This window comes from Schistocerca gregaria, chromosome 6, assembly GCF_023897955.1.
Source record: "Schistocerca gregaria isolate iqSchGreg1 chromosome 6, iqSchGreg1.2, whole genome shotgun sequence".
NCBI lineage: Eukaryota > Metazoa > Arthropoda > Insecta > Orthoptera > Acrididae > Schistocerca > Schistocerca gregaria.
Window position 1 is genome coordinate 276,189,741 of NC_064925.1, and position 19,088 is coordinate 276,208,828.

At 37.2% G+C, this 19,088-nt stretch overlaps 1 protein-coding gene across 1 annotated transcript in view; it reads right to left on the bottom strand.

Moving 5' to 3' along the window:
* The window catches only part of LOC126278850 (uncharacterized), a 445,668-nt gene that overhangs the window by 1,845 nt on the left and 424,735 nt on the right, over positions 1-19,088 (bottom strand). The window contains exon 34 of the mRNA XM_049979125.1: positions 4,312-4,447. Coding sequence (XP_049835082.1) covers positions 4,312-4,447 — 136 coding nt within the window. The remainder of the gene's footprint in view (positions 1-4,311; positions 4,448-19,088) is intronic.

Genomic DNA, 19,088 nt, shown 5'->3' on the forward strand with positions numbered 1-19,088 from the left:
TTACAACAGATAACTTAAGTAAGTTGCAAGAAGCAAGGTACATAGAAACAATGTTCATTTCACACTGGAAGGTGATATGTAGATTTTTACATGGTGTGGGCTGGGAACAGATGTGTTCTCTAGCTGCATATTTATTGGGGATGTGATATATGACAATATTTATGTGGAGAGACAAGATGATGTTATACATACAAGGGGTACTCAGAAAGATGCAAATTATCCCCTCAACAAAATGAAGTTATACAATTAAGTTTTCATTTGTTCACAGGTACATGTCTGCAGTACTGATAAACAGTGAAAGCCCCCACACCACAGTACCACAGAACACTACTAGAGGACCCATAACAAATTGGTGTGGCCTATGGATAAAGTGGAGTGGTGTGTGTCAATTTCTTTTCTGAATTTGACAGGGAACAATGTTGTAACAGACCATGCTGAGTTGGTGCACGTATCAGGGGCAGTCAAATGAGAATCAAACATCTGCCACAACAGGACTATGGAATGGTTCCATTCAAAAGTAATCATGATGCCTGGTAAGACATTTATACCACTGGGAGATGAGATGATCAATTCTTGTTTCATAGAACACAGTTGGCTGCTGACAGATCCACAACTGCACCCAAACTTGCACTTCTTTGTCCAACTGAAATCAACATCTACACATGTCTTTCTTCTTTGACTGGAGGGTCCCTCTGCTCATTGAGTTCCTCAGGCACAGAACCACAATGGAATGCACAGTGCTATGAAGACACTCTGCAGAAACTGTGACATGCCATAAAGTCAAAACACCCATGAATGCTGTCAGATGGAATCATCCTGTTGTACACTGCCAATCAGGTGATGGCTACACTTCAGCAGTTTGGTTGGGAAACACTACAACATCCTCTTTACACCCCAGATTTCACATCTTTGGTGACCTGAAGAAAAACAAGCACGGACGTTGATTTCAGTCAGATGAAGAAGTGCAAAAGTGGGTGCAGTTGTGGATCCATCCGTAGCCGACCATGTGCTTTGAAACAGAAATTGATCATCTTGCCTCCAGGTAAGATTAACATCTCAACACATGTTATGATTACTTTTAAACGGAACCATTCCAGGGTCCCATCTGATGGATTTTCAGTTTTTATTTGACTCCCCCTTATAAACTGCAACAGTACACCATCATGACAGTGGTTAGGTGGTGCAGATAACTTCAGTGTGCTCAGACAAGTCTGCATAACAAAGAACAAAGGGGCACACCATCTCTCTGTGAAGAACAGTGAATCACACGAGAAGAGGAGGCTCTGGTGCTTGAAAACCCGTGTATCACAGTCAAGGTGACAGTGAAAAAATGAATATAAGTCGAGGATCAGTTTTCAAGATATTGCACATTATTTTCAAGGTGACAAAGGTTTCCATCTGCTGGGCTCCATGACTGTTCAGATGCTTTCAAGAAATGGGAACATGGATTCATGACTGCCGAAAAGGGAGAAGATCTCAATGTCATCGGGAGAGGTGATAATGAGTGTAGTTTTGGGGCTGTTGTGGTGTGAGTCCAAAAGATTATGCTTATAGGGGGCAAGCCATCATAGGAGCACACTATCAAAATCTCCTGATGGGGTTGCAGGAGACTATTGAGATGAAGTGTCGTGGGAAAATGTACAAAGGTGTGTATTTTCCCCATTATAGTAGCCCTGCTTGCATCACACATGCTGCTTCTTCTTGCTATAAAATTTTGCCTCACCCCTGTACTTTCCTTACATGCCACCCAGTGATTTCTTCCTCTTTTCTCACACGAAGAAACCACTAAGTGGCAGGTATTTTCAGAATGACAAGACGGTTTTTGAGATGGAGTGTTTCCTGAACAGGCAATATGAGGATTCTATACTGCCAGAAAAAAATTAGTGCTTAGTACACCCTTTTAGAGTTTACCAGTCCAATCAAGATTTATTGTTGCAACAGTGCAAGTGAAGTACGTGAAATGATTACATTTACAGATCAATAGCATAAGCAGTTCAGAGAAACCAGGTATTGACCCACACTGACACACACGTTAAGTATGGCCAGTAATGCAGGTGCTAACTCTGGCATACAGTCAATCACGGAGATGCCATATACTGTTTTGGGATACATTATTCTGTGCCTGCTCGACCTAGTCAGTTGACAAGTTGCACAAGTAATTTCTCATCCCTTCATATCGCACATGTTCGTGACTGGAGACAAGTCCCGAGATTGTGCTGACCAGGGAAGTTGCTGCACATCTTGTAGAGCATGGTGAGTCTCATGGGCACTGTGTAGGCAAACATTATCCTGTTGGAAAAAACATCATCTTCCTGTTTTAAGAATGACAGAAGAATAGGTTTAACAACATACCACACACTGGTTAGTGTCTTCTCCAGAAACACCAAAGCTGGACAAGAGTTATAGCTTATTGCATCACACACCACAAGCTCTGGGGAGGGGCCAGTGTGTCTTGGATGAATGCACTCTGTGAGATCGTGCTCAAAAGATCTACGTTGTTCATGTGAACAACCAACAACTGTGTGAGGCAGAAGCTGCTTTTTTTCTGAAGACCATGGCATGCCATTCCATCTTCCAACTGATCTTCTGATAGCACCGATTGAGCCACTTGAATCAATGCAGGGGCATGAGTGGAAGACAGGCTAGAGCTGTGCATGCCTGTAGTCCCACTGCTATTAACTGGTTTGCAACAGTTTGTGTTCACATATCTGGGCTCACAAGCCCTCTTGTCTATGCTATAGTAGCTGTATGATCTGCCACTATTGCCCTTAAAATATGACAGTCCTGGAGGGCGTCTGTGCTGTATGGACATCCAATACCTCATCTACATGTGTGATTATGATCATGTGACTAGCACATCCATCTCATGTGGCAATTCTCCAAAGGACCTTTTCATAACACAGAAAGCCACAATTTGACCACTTTCGAACTAGGTCAGATGGCTGTAGGAAGCTCAAGTGTGTTTCCATGGCACTGAGCCTTTGGCCTGTGAGCATTCCCTGTCTCTGCCAATTCCCAAGTCATCCATTACTGAGGAAAATGTGTCACATCAAAGGGTGAATGTGTACAGAAGGACTAACACCATCACCAACTGTTATGGTCACAGCCTGAACTCCTCCCTGCCCCCATCTCCCTCCACCCTGCAATGTAACAATTAAAACTCTGACTAACTCACATATTCAGCTGACTTCAGATGTCATCCAAATGCACCCCATCCCCATATTTCTCCAAAGCCATGTACTGGTGTTATCGTCTGCATGGACTGACTGACATGATTTTTAGCTAAAGAAAAGATCTGAGCTGTGATGTAAATCAAGGCCCACAATGACAAGATACAAACAGCATCAAATGCTATACTAAAACACGCACATCAGGAAATTCAAGAGTTAGCTAAACCTTTCTTTATTTATTTTTATTCATTTAAAGATCATCTCACAATGACATGGAAATTGTAATGGTAATGCTATGAAAATCACTAGCTTAAAAAGTGGACAGACACAGAATACACAAGGATAGGATAGGTGGATGACGTGACCACTGTGTTTCAATATTTCAAGATCATTTGATTTACACTGTAAAACTTACTGTTCTATACTTGATAATATTTGTTCTGCTAATATTATTGTAAACTGCAAGAGATTTTATTAAAGCCACTCTTGCAGGAGGTGGACATCTTGTAGACCATGACCCTTATTTTTCTCCGTCTATAGTACTACCTCCCTTATTTTGCTCCATCTATAGTACAAACAATCTGATTTTGAGGTACTCATCATTAGAAAGTCAAGTCTAATGTGGACAAGAGGATACAGTGATAACTTCATTAATTTGTTAGCAGATAGTCTGAGGAATGAAAGTTGGGTGTTTGTGTGTGAAGATGAACTGACAAAAAGACTGTGGAGATTGTTTCGAAAAGTTTCTTACAAACATCTGTAGATTTATGGTTTTATTATCTTCGATAATAATAGAGGCTGAAGTAATGAATTAAAAGTTGTGCCAAGACTGGGACTTAACCCACGTCTCCTGCTTACTAGGCAGATGTGTCATCTACTATATCACCTTCGCATTCTGGCTAATACCACTGTATGGACTATTCAACTACAATGCTGTCCCTCACAGTACACTGAGGTGTGAATTTAATTGACTATAATAATAACACACATTATCCTTATTTGTAAATAGTTTAATCATACTTCTTCTAACAACCTAAATACGCAGCAAAGTAGTACAGAATGGAAACTTTGATTTCAAGAAAGTTTGCATCATACATCACTTTTTCAACTTTACTATTGAAAATGTTAGGCAGGTACTCACCCTCATCACTACCTTCACTTCTTTTTCAACAAGCTGCTGTGAATCATTAGACTTTTGTTTTGATTTAACAATTTTTTTACCATTGTCAAAGGTGCTTCCATTCAGTTGTTCTAAGAGATATGCTGGTTCCAGGTATCTACAAATCATTTGTAAAGCACAAATTAATAATGTATATAATCAAAATGTTACGATATATCACTAAGCTGCTATTTGTTAATAATTTTAAAACATAAAGAAATATCAACAAAACTGCTGCATGTATATGGCAACAACAATGACTCACACTCTTCAGCATAGTTTCATAGAGTAAAAATCATATGTACAGATAGTTTAGTGATCCTGCCAGATGTGCAAATGGAAGATCTAAATGTATCAATACATGTAACATTGCCCACTCCTGATGAGAACACCTGTGGCGGGAACATCACCGAGATTAAGGCTGGTCACACGGAATTCCATATATAAGGCCACCCGACAGTGTAATTTCTCTAAGTTTCTGTAACACAACTTCACCTTTAAAGGTGAATATGACCATTGCTGCTGTTTACCTGTACTTACCAGGCTTGTCATGTACAATGCTTCAACTGATGAGTGTCAGGCTTAATGTAACTTTGATTAACACAGGATGGCACAAATAAAAGTGGCCCATGTATGTATAAATGAAGTACAGTGAAATTACAAAAATAAATTGCTGAAATGGACTTGCCATTTATTTACAATTAAAAATACATTTACAGGAGATGCTGAAAGTGATCCCTGCAACATCAATACATGGATGTGCACATCTAAGCATTTTCAGAAACACCTGGGATAAAATTCAGATATTGATGGTGGCAACTTCACAGCTGATGTTGTCTTTCAGTTCCTGTACCGTGTGTTGATATATCTCCTAAACATTGCTCTTCAAGTGTCCCCAAAGGAAAAAAAAATATCACATGTTGTTAGATCTGACAAACACGGTGGCCACGAATGTTCATTCCTCATTGAAGACATTATGGAATCATTCCAGGGATACCTTATAAATGTGGCATGCTGCCCCATCTTGCTGGAAGAAGCAGTATTGTCTTTCATATTCAGTAAGCTGAGCAAAAAATATATCAAAAATTTCCATATATGCAACCATGTTGAGGGTACTGTTAAAAAATATGAATCCAAAGGTGCACAGTTGTGTTTTACTGCACCAAATGCTATTTTTTTTATTATGAAGTGGTTGCTGACAAACCCCATTGCCCAGTACCTCATGTTCTGTGAATTCACATGATTGGAAAGATGAAATCATGCTTCATCACCCATGATTTGATATGATTTGATTTGATGTAATGGAAAGGGCCCAACAAACCATAATTGATGTTATTCAAAAGCCATGTGCAGTAATCTACATGTTCATGACTACCATCCACCCATAACTGCATTTCTACCTAGTAAGCAAAAAGACCCATGTTTGGGTCCTGGCCATGACACAAATTTTCATTCATTTCCTTAGCTTCTAACATTCTCATAAATAAAGATGAGACTTAAATATCTCAAGGAAAATTTAATTATAAGATCTATATGATTACATATAGTACAGGACTTCCTCATTACATACAACACTGTAACTGTTACCAGGGCTCTCCGGAATTGGAATAGCAACCCAATGTTGGGGGAAAATAAGCTGAAGATATGAACTGAAGTTTGTGTTGTGATGGGAATTCGACGTGGGTAGTTCCTGCAGCGTTGTTGACCATAGTGCTGCAGTGGTGTAATGATCAGCATTTCTACTGAGTAAGCAAGAAGACCCAGGTTTGGATCCTGGCCATGACACAAATTTTAATTCAATTCTTTAGCTTCTAACATTATCGTAGATAAAGATGAGACTTCAATGTCTCGGGGAAAATTTAATTATAAGATCTATATGATCACATATAGTACAGGACTTCCCCATTACATCCATTGCTGGGGTGCTATTCCAATGCCAGAGAGCCCTCGTAACAGAGACAATGTAGGAAGTAAATGAGCTGGAGATATGAACTGAAGTCTGAGTTGTGATGGGCATTCGACTTGGGTAGTTTGTGCAGTGCTGTTGACCCTAGTGCTGTGTTGGTGTAATGGTCAGTATTTATGCTGAGTAAGCAAGAAGACCCAGGTTTGGGTCCTGGCTGTAGCACAAATTTCAATTCATATCTTCAGCTTCCAACATGATCCTAGATAAATAGGAGACTTAAATGTCTCGGGGAAAATTTAATTATAAGTTGAATTAGCACACATTATTTTGGAGAAAAACTTTTAACAGAACTCACTGCAACACATTCATTTTATAGATTTTTTCCACAGGTATTTTTTTCTTTTTTCTTAATGATCCAAGGCATTGAGGTGGCAATTGTTCATTGTCTGGAGCTAATCATGAGTTCACAGAATGATCTTCATCTTATGACACAGACAAATTAAAAAGTGAAAATTCGTGAGGCAATTCCATTTGGCTTTATGCTTCTGTTTCCACTGACAAGGAACTGTGCATAGGTCTTGAAATTAGAATATTGTTTAAGAAACTCATGTGCTGAAACCAGGATCAAGTGGAATTGAATTTAATTGGGCTTTTCCCTGGGTCATCTGATGTCACTTTGTCAAAGTTTTTTTAAGTTCTTTTCTGTAACTGTCTCTTAAGCATATCCATGTCAATTTCACTGATTTAACTAACATAATAATAAAAGAGTGTAAAAAAAATATGGCTCATTAGTTCTTTGTTGATAGAGAACTATGAAAATAGGTGAACTAAGTAAATGTTTTTGTTACTAACAACACAGAGGAAAAATACTTTGCTTGTATCAGTACAATATCTGTAATTCCCCCCACAGCTCTCTGAAATATGAAGGAACTTCTCTGAAGTACAGCTCCACTGGCTTGTGCCAGCTGCCTAGCTTGCGCCTGAAGTATTAAATGTTCTGAATGTTGCTGGTGCGGCTCTTGCTGTCCCGTAGCAGTCTGACTGCCAGTGTGAACACTACAATGCAAAACAGTATGTCTGATATCCTCCCCCAAAATGGCAAAAACCAGTCCAGCAGCAGACTATCTCTTGATTGCTGTCATCTGGCTTCATCTTACAAGGGAACTATGGCCATCACTGCTATTTATCCGGACCTGCTTTGGATTGTCGTGCGTACTACTGTGAATGATGTGTGTGTGTGTGTGTGTGTGTGTGTGTGTGTGTGTGTGTGTGTGTGTGTTCTATCACTGTCAAGCTAGGCTTCATGGAAATCTGATCAGTACTCATTGCTAGTGCTTGGTCTTTCATCAAATTCAATAAGGAACAATTACATATCAGTTTCTAATAAGAACTATTATTGTTTAATTTTTTGGAGTAATAGACTATTTTAATCTGTTGCTAAAGAAGTTTATCTGAGTTCAATAAATGTTGTTGGCCTGAAGTGAGGGTTGCAGCAGGTATCATATTGAACAGTCATATTTATTCACTATACTGCTGGATTTCCAAAAGGTTTTTCTCATGATAAATCAGAAGATAACAATCTCAATTAGAACACATAGCTGTAGTGGAACTGGCACACTACTGGACCTACAGAAGTAAGCAGTCAAGAAGAAAGTGGCATGTGTCCGTATTGATAAAGACAAGAGAATATTTCAAACACAATAAGCTATGATGTTCAGTTCTAGCCCTAATTTTATTCTTGTTGTTTATAAATGATTTCGCAACATTCACTACATTAAAAAAAAAAAAATCAATTTATGGATGACAAACATACGAGAAGAGGGGTTGTTCTTTTGCAACAGTTACATCATAAATGCAGAAAATATGGTCAGCTTTTATCTAAGAATTATTTTTTTAACCCCTTTCATAATCCTAATGAGAACCAAGTAAAAACTGACAATCCTGCTATATGTTATGGCTTGTAGATAAAAAAGTGGCACAAGCATACAAACTTCGTTCGCAAAGAAATAAATACAATATGCTACTATGTGTGTATTATTACTTGATGCATGATGTAGCACATAATGAAACATGTATACTGCAAAATGATCCTTCATAGTACAAAGATAAACTGTGTCTACAGTTACTACACCACATTAATACATATACAAAAAAACAGCAATTAAAATGTGTATTTTAAATAAATTAGATTTCTCTCATCAAAAAGAACTAATTTTGTCCTGTGCACGCAATAAATGAAATATGTACATGGTAAGTGGGTACTGCAAAAAATGCAGCATAGTTGGTTCATTAAGTGTATTATTTTGTGTGTGCACTGTGTGGCCAATCCGCATCTGCTTAGTAGGCCAATTTGCATCTGATTAGTAGGTAATGATAAAAGTGCAAGGCTGTTTCATTATTACCTTACAAAGATCACTGTTTAATTTAGTTAGTAATTTTTTAATTACTGTTATTATTATTTTTGATTACTGCATGATTATACCATTCAATTGGCAACATTGTGCACACCTGTATTAAAGATTACAAATGTTGCAACTGTTAATATTTAAATAAATGATAATTTAAAATTTACTTTTCAGCACATTTTGAAGTTATGGATATAAATTAAGTTAAAACGCTTTAGTTGAATTATTAATGTTACATAATATAAGGTAAATGCACGTGAAAAGTGTATATCAGATACCAGGCACTTACATATTTTTAGGTCTAGTTTTGGTAGCTGTAAATAGCATAATTCATGTAGTGTCTGCTTCCATGACTATTTGAGACTGATTTCTAATTGAAAATTTATGTTATAGTGTGTAACAAGAGTGGATTTGTTGTAGGACACACAAATAGGCAATGGTATTTAAGGATTTTGCATTGTTGTTTCATTAGTATCATCAGTCTAGACATCTCCAATAGCTTCAGTGTTTTGGAGACTGTGGGCAAAAGCGTATAGGCATCCCAACAACTTGAGAAGTAATCTGACAGTACAAAGAAAAAACACACAAGCCAAGGTTAGAAAAGAAAGGGTTAAAAAGACCAAGAAGGTCTTATTGCTGGCTAGGAGTTATGGGACAGGACTGTTAGAGGTGTTGTAAAACTGTTTGGGAGATGATTATTGGTTAACTAGTATTCTGTTATATTAGTAGTAGGTGGAGCCGAAAGTATAGACTGCAGTTTCAAATATACAGCTGCCAATATCATTAAGCATTGAGATTTTCCTCACATTGACATGAAGATTGTGAAAAATTGCTCAAGTGAGAGAAGTGTTTACACACGGTGTGCACAACAACTGATTCAGTTACACAATACAATGCATGGTTTGTTTCTGAGTACATCTGGAAGATGATACTTAAATGGCAGAAACACCCCAAATCAGTATACATCTGATCCCAGTGAATCCCAATGTATTTTCATGTCTTTTTTCAGGGTACAGCTGACACAGCTATCATCAAAAGAAAATACTGCAGCTTGGACATTTAATACCTTCCAGTAAAACATCAGTTATGAACAAAAAGGATTAACTTCTAACAGCAATACAGGAAAATGAAATGGCACACAGAATGTTAGCAGATCTGCTATGCTTATTGGAGTGCACAAAAATAACAGAAGCTAACATCCTGGTGGCTTCAGGTTAATATTATTCTACTGATGTAAAACCAGTAAGAGGAAAGGGTAATGACTGTACATACAGAAATGCAGTTAAAGTCCCAGACCCTTCAGGTTAATGAATATTGTATCAAACGGTGGATCACAAAACACCCATGCCAATAATACTGACTGATCACACACTATGAACAGCAAATATCTTAAGCTTAGTAAAGCAGATATAGATAGTATGTTGTCAGGATTGCCACAAGTTTCCCCAAGTGAATTTCCTTGATCTTTCTCTGGTTACCAGACAAGTTTTAGCATTTTCCCCTGACACAGTTTGAGATCTCAAGGGTAAGTAAAGACATAAGTTGGCAAAAATTGAAATGACAACTGTATTTCTAAATATGTGAGCAAAAGTCTTAAGTACTAACATCAACATCTTTTCTAATAAACTGTTTTTAGATGGAGAAAGCAAGCCAAATGGTATATACGTTCATTAAGACCACTGATGTTATTTTATTTCAATAAAGTGAAACACATTTGGTGACAAAAATACACATTTTGTTGGAGTCATAAGACAGATTTAAAATACCTTCACTGATTTCAGAAATAACCTCAGAGAAAAGTAGGTGTCTTGAAAGAACTGTGTAAGGTGGGGAAGAGTTGTGTAAACCAACACTGTGGATGACCGCCAATAAAATGTTGGCTCTACTATGTTCATTATTGTTGGTTATTAGTCACTGTGTTCCATCTATTATTCCGCAGGCATTGTGTGATTTTTCTTTCAAGAAATACATGAGTATATAGCGCATAAACTGCTAGTGACTGCCACAATTTTCTTCTTCTTATTGTCCATACTTTCTAATAGATAAACTACATTCAAAGTGCCAAAACGTATTAGAATAAATAAAATGTCTATAAAACGCTGCACTGTACAATGTACTTGTCGCGAGTCAGTCACAATTCCTGAAATCCATCGCCCATGGCCTCTGGCCTGCCAAGGAGCACCACAATTCTGGGTCCATGGATAAACCATGCAAATCCACTGCTCTATGCCACACACAAACAGACCCAGCCTGCAGGCAGATCAGTGAGACTAGATCCGACAGGCAGGGCATGCATATTAGTGGGAAACTATGGGCTTCAGAACGGCAGGCCTGATCCATTAGAGATACCTGCAGAAATAGCCTGCGGTTTCATATGGCCAGCTATTCACATGTCACAGACACCATGTTGATGAAAAGAGTCCATGGTGAACAACTATGCAACAGATAACTTGCACAAATACTCAAAGAATCCATACTAATGGAGACAGATAGCAACTCACATACAGATGATCGCTGAGCCACAGACAGGCACATAGAAAACACAATCACACTCTCACAACTAAATTTTTGACCATAGCCTTAGCCAGAGAACAAGAGCGCACACACAATCACTCACACACAACTCATGAACTTATGACCATTGTCTCTGGCCACTGTGTCAACAAGCTCTGAGAATCAGATCCAAACAAACCACTCCTCATGCCCCCTGCCTCTCATCAGCAGCTACTAGGCTAGCAGCAAGTAGTGTTGGAAGCACTAACTGCAAGCTTAGGAGAGCGGTGGGAAGAGGGAAGCAGTAAGAATGAGAGAGTAGGGAAGTGGCGCACATACTCAGCTGCACCCAACCTGTGAAAAGCATGACATCTCAGTAAACAAACAATTTCATGCTACTGAGACAGTGTTTTTATTTTCATGATTTCGCTGATAGTTAAAATTCCCTGATATTCCCTGATTTCCAGAACTTGTGGCAATCCTGGTTGATTTTCTTTCATATAGTACAGATCAAGATCATGTGAAGTTATTGATGTCTACAGAGCATTGAAATTAGTTGCAACTTTTGGGATTTAGCTCACCAGAGTGGACATGATGCTGTTGCCCAGGCAACACCAACACTTATCTGGCTTTCCCTAAGACAGTTGTGGCAGTTCAGATAGTGAAGTGCCCCTGTTGCTATGCAGTGGATAAACAGTACAGCGTGGTGCAGTGCATTAGATAATCTACTTTCATTAGCTTTCATTGTAAAGTCGTACTCTGTGGCATTGAAGTGTTCTGCAGTTGTCAGGTATTGTGAGCAGGTGTTGGTGTTTCATTAATAATAAGTGTTGCATTAATAATAAGAGTGCAGCATGTCTGTGCATGAGATTTGCAATAAAAGCGGTCCTCTAAGAAAATGAAGAAAACTTTCATCAGCTGTGAAGATAATGTTCTGCTGCAAAACATTCCTCTGAATTTGACGCAAGGAATGGAGAAGGTACCATACCACTCCACTGTGATGGATAAAGCTCCAAAGATGCAATGGAGGAAAGAGGGTATTTTACTCATGATACAAAGAAAGGCTGCATTGGATAAAGTTGAACCTAGCATGTATAAAGTAGAGTTAATGGAACTTGTAGGGCTGTACAAGCCGAAAACTGCGCATTACCAGGCCAATGAACTGGCTAAGGCTAAAGGGCATAGTTTAATCAGGCTTCCTTCACATCATGCTCATTTAAATCTGACTGAGGATGTATGCATTTAGATGAAAAGTAATGTGGCAAAAAACAAGAAGAAAATTATGTTCAGTGAGGTCAAAATACTGACAAAAGAAGCCATTGAAAATGTTACACCACAGGAATGGTCTTGATATGTCAGCTATACCAGGAAAGAAGCTGAGGAGACATGGATCCATGAAGCACTGTGTTGAGTTTTGAGTAATACGTAACTTCTCTTGTTGTCATGTCAAAATCTGCTTCTTTTGCCAAAAGACAGCAGAATTTACACATATTCATCTCATTAACATTCTAATGCAGTTGAAATTGTGATGGAATCCTGAGTGTGTTATTAAACTAGCAACTGGGGGGAAGACAGGTCAATAGTTATTAAAAAGCATAGTCTCAATATAAAAATAAACATGTAACTTCTTCACTTATATTGTTGCAAAACCACAGCAATTCCCATTTCATAAGCTCTTGATGGTTCTTATAAATAACACTATTTAATTAGGAAAAAAACTGTAGTTACTTGAATATCATGGTAGATACAGAAGTTTTGAATATTAATCATACAACAAAATACTCTCCTCTTTGCATGCTATCATTTGTCAAAATCTTGTTTCTATATCTCAGATCACTTATGAGACAGGAGGAATTTATAAATACTTCATTCTTGCTTTTTCACTGGCATGTGCATTCATGGCAGGGTGCTTTACGTGGATGACTTTTTCTCAGCACTGGAGTGATGTGCTTCCAAGTTCAAGGAACAATTCAATATACTGTCTAAATTTCAGATACACCAACATATGACCTAACATGCACCAAATGCAAATCCATAGCAACTACTATTTTGCAGTGCATACTTTAAGAATTTCTTGCAGTACTTTACCTAATATTGAGATATCACAATAATTGTGGCCATTAACTAAATGACAGACAGTTCATCATGAAGCTGACAAATCAAGCTATGTGTGAGAATAAGAGTTTATTGCCAAATAGTATCTTTAAAATCGTTTGAGGAAGATTGTGGATTGGATGGCCTGCTGCTCATGCAGTCAAGCGAGCTTGTTGAAGGACAGTGCAACAGCCATTGACAACTTGTTTTTAGACCTAATTACCTTCAGCATTGAAGATATAAAAGAAACAATCATTGGTTTATCAGACCATGATGATAAAATATTAACAATAAGAGCAGTTAGGTCAGCAAAGACTGAAGTGACTGTAACAAATTATCACAACAAAGTAAATCCATCTGGCATGGGTGAAAACTCTGAACACCTTACACAATTTTCAAACGTTTCTGTGACAGATGTAGAGAATGCAATCTTAGCATTAAAAAAACAAAAATTCTGAAGGTTGAGATGGAACTCCCACTATAGTTATCAAGTAAGTACCCATTATAATTGCGCATCCACGAGTTCAAGTCCCTGATCAATAATCCATTAAATTTCAGGCATGCAGCTGCCCAGATATTACTTCTTCCTCTGACTTTTCAACCACATACCATCTGGCTATCCTCAGAGTCAGTCACCAGACTGCCAGCAAGGTGCCAAGCATGGCCTTATACACTCCACCATGGTGGTACTACACATGCAGGTCACAGATGCTGGTCAGCAGCAAAGAGGTGCACTTACGCATGTGCCACCAGTGGTGAAAGCATTCAGACATTTGCTTCACTTATAAATGTTTGTTAGTTAGGTGGTGGTAACACTTTCATAGCTTCTCTGCAGTTTAATCCAAGAACCATATTCCATGACTTATTCAAATTAAAACCATTATCTCTATTTATTAAGTTGTTTGATCTAATTTCTGTGGGTTCCTTGAAAATAGAATCCAAATGGAAGACATGGATGTTACAATCTTCACATCACTGTAGTTCATTGAAAGACCCATATCCATACAATGTTCTGTCACAGCTGACTTATCTGGATGTAGTAAGCATGTGTATCTTTGGATGGCCAGATGGTACATTGCCGAAATATCAATGGAAAAAGCAATATTTACATGGCTGCATGCATGAAATTTAATGGATTACTCATTATGCCATAATAAGTTAAAAATACCTAATCAATATTTTGAGGAGGGGTGCTTCTCAAAGAGATGTCTCAGCATTTATTCACAGTAACTACTCCTTTCTTCACTCCATTTTAGTTTTCTACATCTTTCATTTTCTGGCTTTTCTATTTTTCACTGTCCCTCTCTCACCTCTGTTACATACAATGAACTTAGCTTTTCACTCTTGTTAACGCCTGCATTATGCTTTAGTAGTAATCTCTCTCTTCCATATTACCCTGTCTTCCACCTTTAAGCTTGCAGGTTTTCAAACCTCGTCCGGTGCAGTCCGCAACAAACAGTCTTTCCTTCTCATCCCGTCCGGTAAGCCTCCCCTGACCCAGGATTCTGGATGACTTTTATAAGCTGTACCCCTTTCCCTAAACCTCTCCAGTCCTTTTCCTTTTCCCCTCTTCCTTCCTCTTCAACTCTTCTATCAGAAGGAACCACTGGCTCCGAAAGCTTGTAAAAGTTAAATCCTTTTGTGTTTATGTTCCCCTGCCACTGCTTGTGAGTAGATTTTTTTAATCTATCCATTTACATTATATTTCGAGCATAATACCATCATCTATCTTAAGACAAATCTGTTTTGTAATTATACACTCCCACCTACAATATGGTATCAAGATTTGGGAGGGGGGGGGGGGGGGGGTGAGACGCCATCAGTATACATGGATAGGACTTTCAGAGTCCAGAAAAGAGCACTTAATATAATAGTGAATATTAGTAAATGTCAGTCCTGTAGAGAATACCTCATGAAGTATATCATAGTAATAGTGATATGATCCTCCAAACCTCAGCTTTAAGAATAAAGAAGGAAAGACAGTGTATGGAGACTTGAAAAACAGTCAGATCTTGGTGGAATATTTTGAAGACCTCCTCAATTATGAGGTGTCACCCAAGACATTCAATTACAATGAGAATGAACCAAACTCTGACTGGGAACCACCAACTATAGAAGAGGCTAAGAACATTATAAGAACATTGAAAAATAACAAAGCACCTGAGGAAGACAGGATAATTGCAGAACTCTTAAAGTATGAGAATGTGATCATAGAACTAACAAATTATATGAAAAATTTTGGAAGAAGAGCAGCTTCCAGAAGGTTGGACATCAGCACTAATACATCCTATACACAAGAAAGACAGTAAGATGGAACCTGGGAACTACAGGGGAATTTATTTAATACCTGTGACCTATAAGGTATTCTCAAAAGCACCACTAAATAGAGTGGAAGAACAACTAAATCCACAAACTGATGAGTACCAAGGAAGCTTCAGAATGGAAAGATCATGTGCAGAACAGATCATGAATCTAAAACTGATAACTGCTTATCAAAAAAAGAGGAACAAGAAGTTCATGTTTACATTCATAGACTTCAAGAAAGCCTATGATTCTGTAGACAGACACACACTGTTCCAAATTTTAGGAGGGATGAATTTAGATAGAAAATCCAGTGAAGTGGTTAACAGATCCTAAGCAATATAACATCCAAAGTCAAGTTAAGAGGAAAGCTGTCATAGGCCTTTAAGATTAAAACGGGGGTGACACATGGAGACAGACTCTCCCCTATGCTCTTTAATTGTGTCCTCAGTAAGTTGATAAGAGTGTGGTGATGAGAAATGAAAGAAATGGTGGAATACAACTGGGGTATAAGAATAAAGGAGTATGGGTAAATTGTCTAGAATTCGCAGATGACATTGTGATCTTGTTCAAATCACTAGAAGAGGCACTTAACCAAACCATAGAACTGCAGAGATAGGCAGCTAAAGCAAGCCTACAGATCTCTATCGAGAAGATTCAATATATCACAAAGATCATGATAGCTCCTAGATGTAAGACAATAGAAGGGGGAAAATTCAGAGGGTGGAGAGATTCAAATACCTTGGAGAATGGATAGATCACAAAAGAAGCAATGGGAGCATGAATAAACAAAATGAACTTAGCATATAAACTATCAACATTTACAATAAGAAGAATATTTTGATAAATGCAAAATTGAAACGTTACCAAACAGTGACCCGCCATGAAGCTCTATATGCAGCATCAGAAACTCTTACCTTAGCAAGAACCAGAGTGATCAAGAGGCTAGAACTGATAGAACAAAAGATTCTCAGGAGAATATCAGAACCTCAAAGAACAAAAGATGGTCAATTTAGAAACTGAGCCAACCAGTAACTGTATACCAAGATAGAAAAAATTTCTGACATAATCAGGAAAAGAAGGAGCATATTCTTTGGACATATCCTCAGAATGGAACAGGAGAGGTTAACATGACGAATCATACAATTTCTGATGAACAAGAAAACCAAAGTATCGTGGATCCAAGAGATACAAAGAGATCTGAAAGTAATGAGAATGCAGAGACCAGAAATATACAACAGGGTGATTTTTAAATTAAAAAATCAGGCCTTCAAAGCTTTCAAGGACAGAATGAGATCCAGAACAAAATTATCTTGGACAGAAGAATGAAGAAGGTTGAAAAGTATGAGAATGAAAGATTATTGGGAAAAAAGAAAGACCAGAAGAAATAAAGCTGAACTGAATTACTGTGGTTCTAAGATGGCCAGAACAAAAGAAGAAGAAGAAGCAGAAGAAGCTCATATTAGTAAATGTCAGCCCTGTAGAGAACACGTCATGAAGTATATCATACTAATAATGTATTCATTGTATGTTTCCAGAACTATACTGTTTGTAAAAGAAAATATGGAGCATAGTATAATCAATAGTGAAATCCATGATGATTATACAAGAAAAAGAGAGGACTACCACATACAATTTGGTAATAAATTTTCTGCTGGAAGACATTTTTATTAGACTGCCAAATAACATAAAAATATTAAATGGAAATGTATTTAAGCAAAATTAAAGCAATTGTTAATAGATAAAGGTTTGTACTCCATCAAGGATTTTTAATGTTGTGTATAATTTATCTTTATTCCTAAACTCTTATTAATGTTCATATATTTATAAACAGACTATGTCCATAACTGCAGAAGTTATTATTGACAACTAGACATTTTTAGTTTAGTTTTAGTACGTTAAAAACTTGGTTTCAGATAATTGGGTTGAATATAAACAAACCTAAGACTCGCATGATGCAATTCAAAACCAAATAGTCAAAATGTTAAGATTGTTCACTACTATCAAGATATGGAAGAACCCAAATCATTCAAATTCTTAAAATTAAATTTGGTCAGAAATTAGAGCTGGCAGGTGCACATTAAGTACCTATCAAATGAACTGAGTAGCTTTGCATTTACAATGCAAACATTATCAACTGCAACTGACATGGATGCATGAAAAGTTGCATATTCAACTTACTTTGAAACTAGTATTAGGGATGGTACTGTTTTTTGTGGAAACTTGACTGACATAGAATGGACACTGAAGATACAGATCAAAGTTCTTCAGAACATCTGCATTGTACGTAATGAAGAACCATGTCACCCATTATCAAGAAAACTTCAAACATTAACTATCCCACCCCCTATATATTTATGAGATTATTGCCTTTTTGCATATCATACAGAAATTATTTGAGGGAAACCATTATGTTCACACATGATATGAGAAATAAAGAAAACTTCAAGCTTCCCACCCATCATGTCAAACTGTATGCACAGGCACCTCTCAATACATGGGAATGAAAATTTATGATAAATTAAAGAGGAATAAGTTAATGCAGATGAATTTAGTTCTACTGAAAAGAAAGCTATGCTGGGCAGTGATTCTGAAATGCTTTCCAACTTATTATAATTACTTGGATCAATGAAATACAATACAAAAAATACTTGTTACATTCCCATTATGTATATCTATCTAACTGTTCATAAAAACATCATTTTAGAGTTATATTATTATTTATTAATGTAAACACTATTGTAACTATGATTTAAATTTCTGACATGTCTCCTGTACACAAACTACATGGACGGCAGATGTACATCATGAGATATATAACCCACAACTCATAATTCAGAGAATTGTAAACGGTGACTTGATCATGGTTTTTAGAGAGAAATTGTTTGAAGAAATATCAGAAGAGATTTGTAAAGCAAACAGTGAGGTGAGAAAACTTAATTCTGCATTAAATACATCTGTACCGTATTTAGAATCTACTTTTCTGCCAATATATGCAAGGGTAAAACTGAAAAGAAGTAAGTATAAGAAACTGATAACTGTTTGAATTCAAATATCTTCTTCTTGTAAGAGAGAATTCCACATAATACAGAGAATAAGTTGTAGTCAAGAGTTGAAACTCCCATTTACACCAGTGCTGTAAATCCTTCAGTCTGTTATCAAGAAGCAAAATGCATCCATTACACTCATGAAATAAAACATCCAAAAATAAAACAAAGACAATTTAGTACATTATTAATCAAGCAACCAACAAATTATCCAAATTATACTAAGTCTCCATAAAACAGTCATATGGACAGACTGTGTCAAAGGGAGGAAACTAAGTTCAGAATGAGCCCCAGTAACATGGGTCTCAACAAGGGTCAGTATTGGGTCCACTCTTGTTCTTAACGTCCATAAATTTCTTCAAATTATACTGAAATCATTGGTGACAAATTCAATGATTATTTCCATATAATTGGTACAAATATTATACCCACTAATAAATAACAAAATACAGATGTGTTACTTAAGCAAAAAGTGTGTGCACCACCAACTGAGATCAGCTTAAAAATAACAAG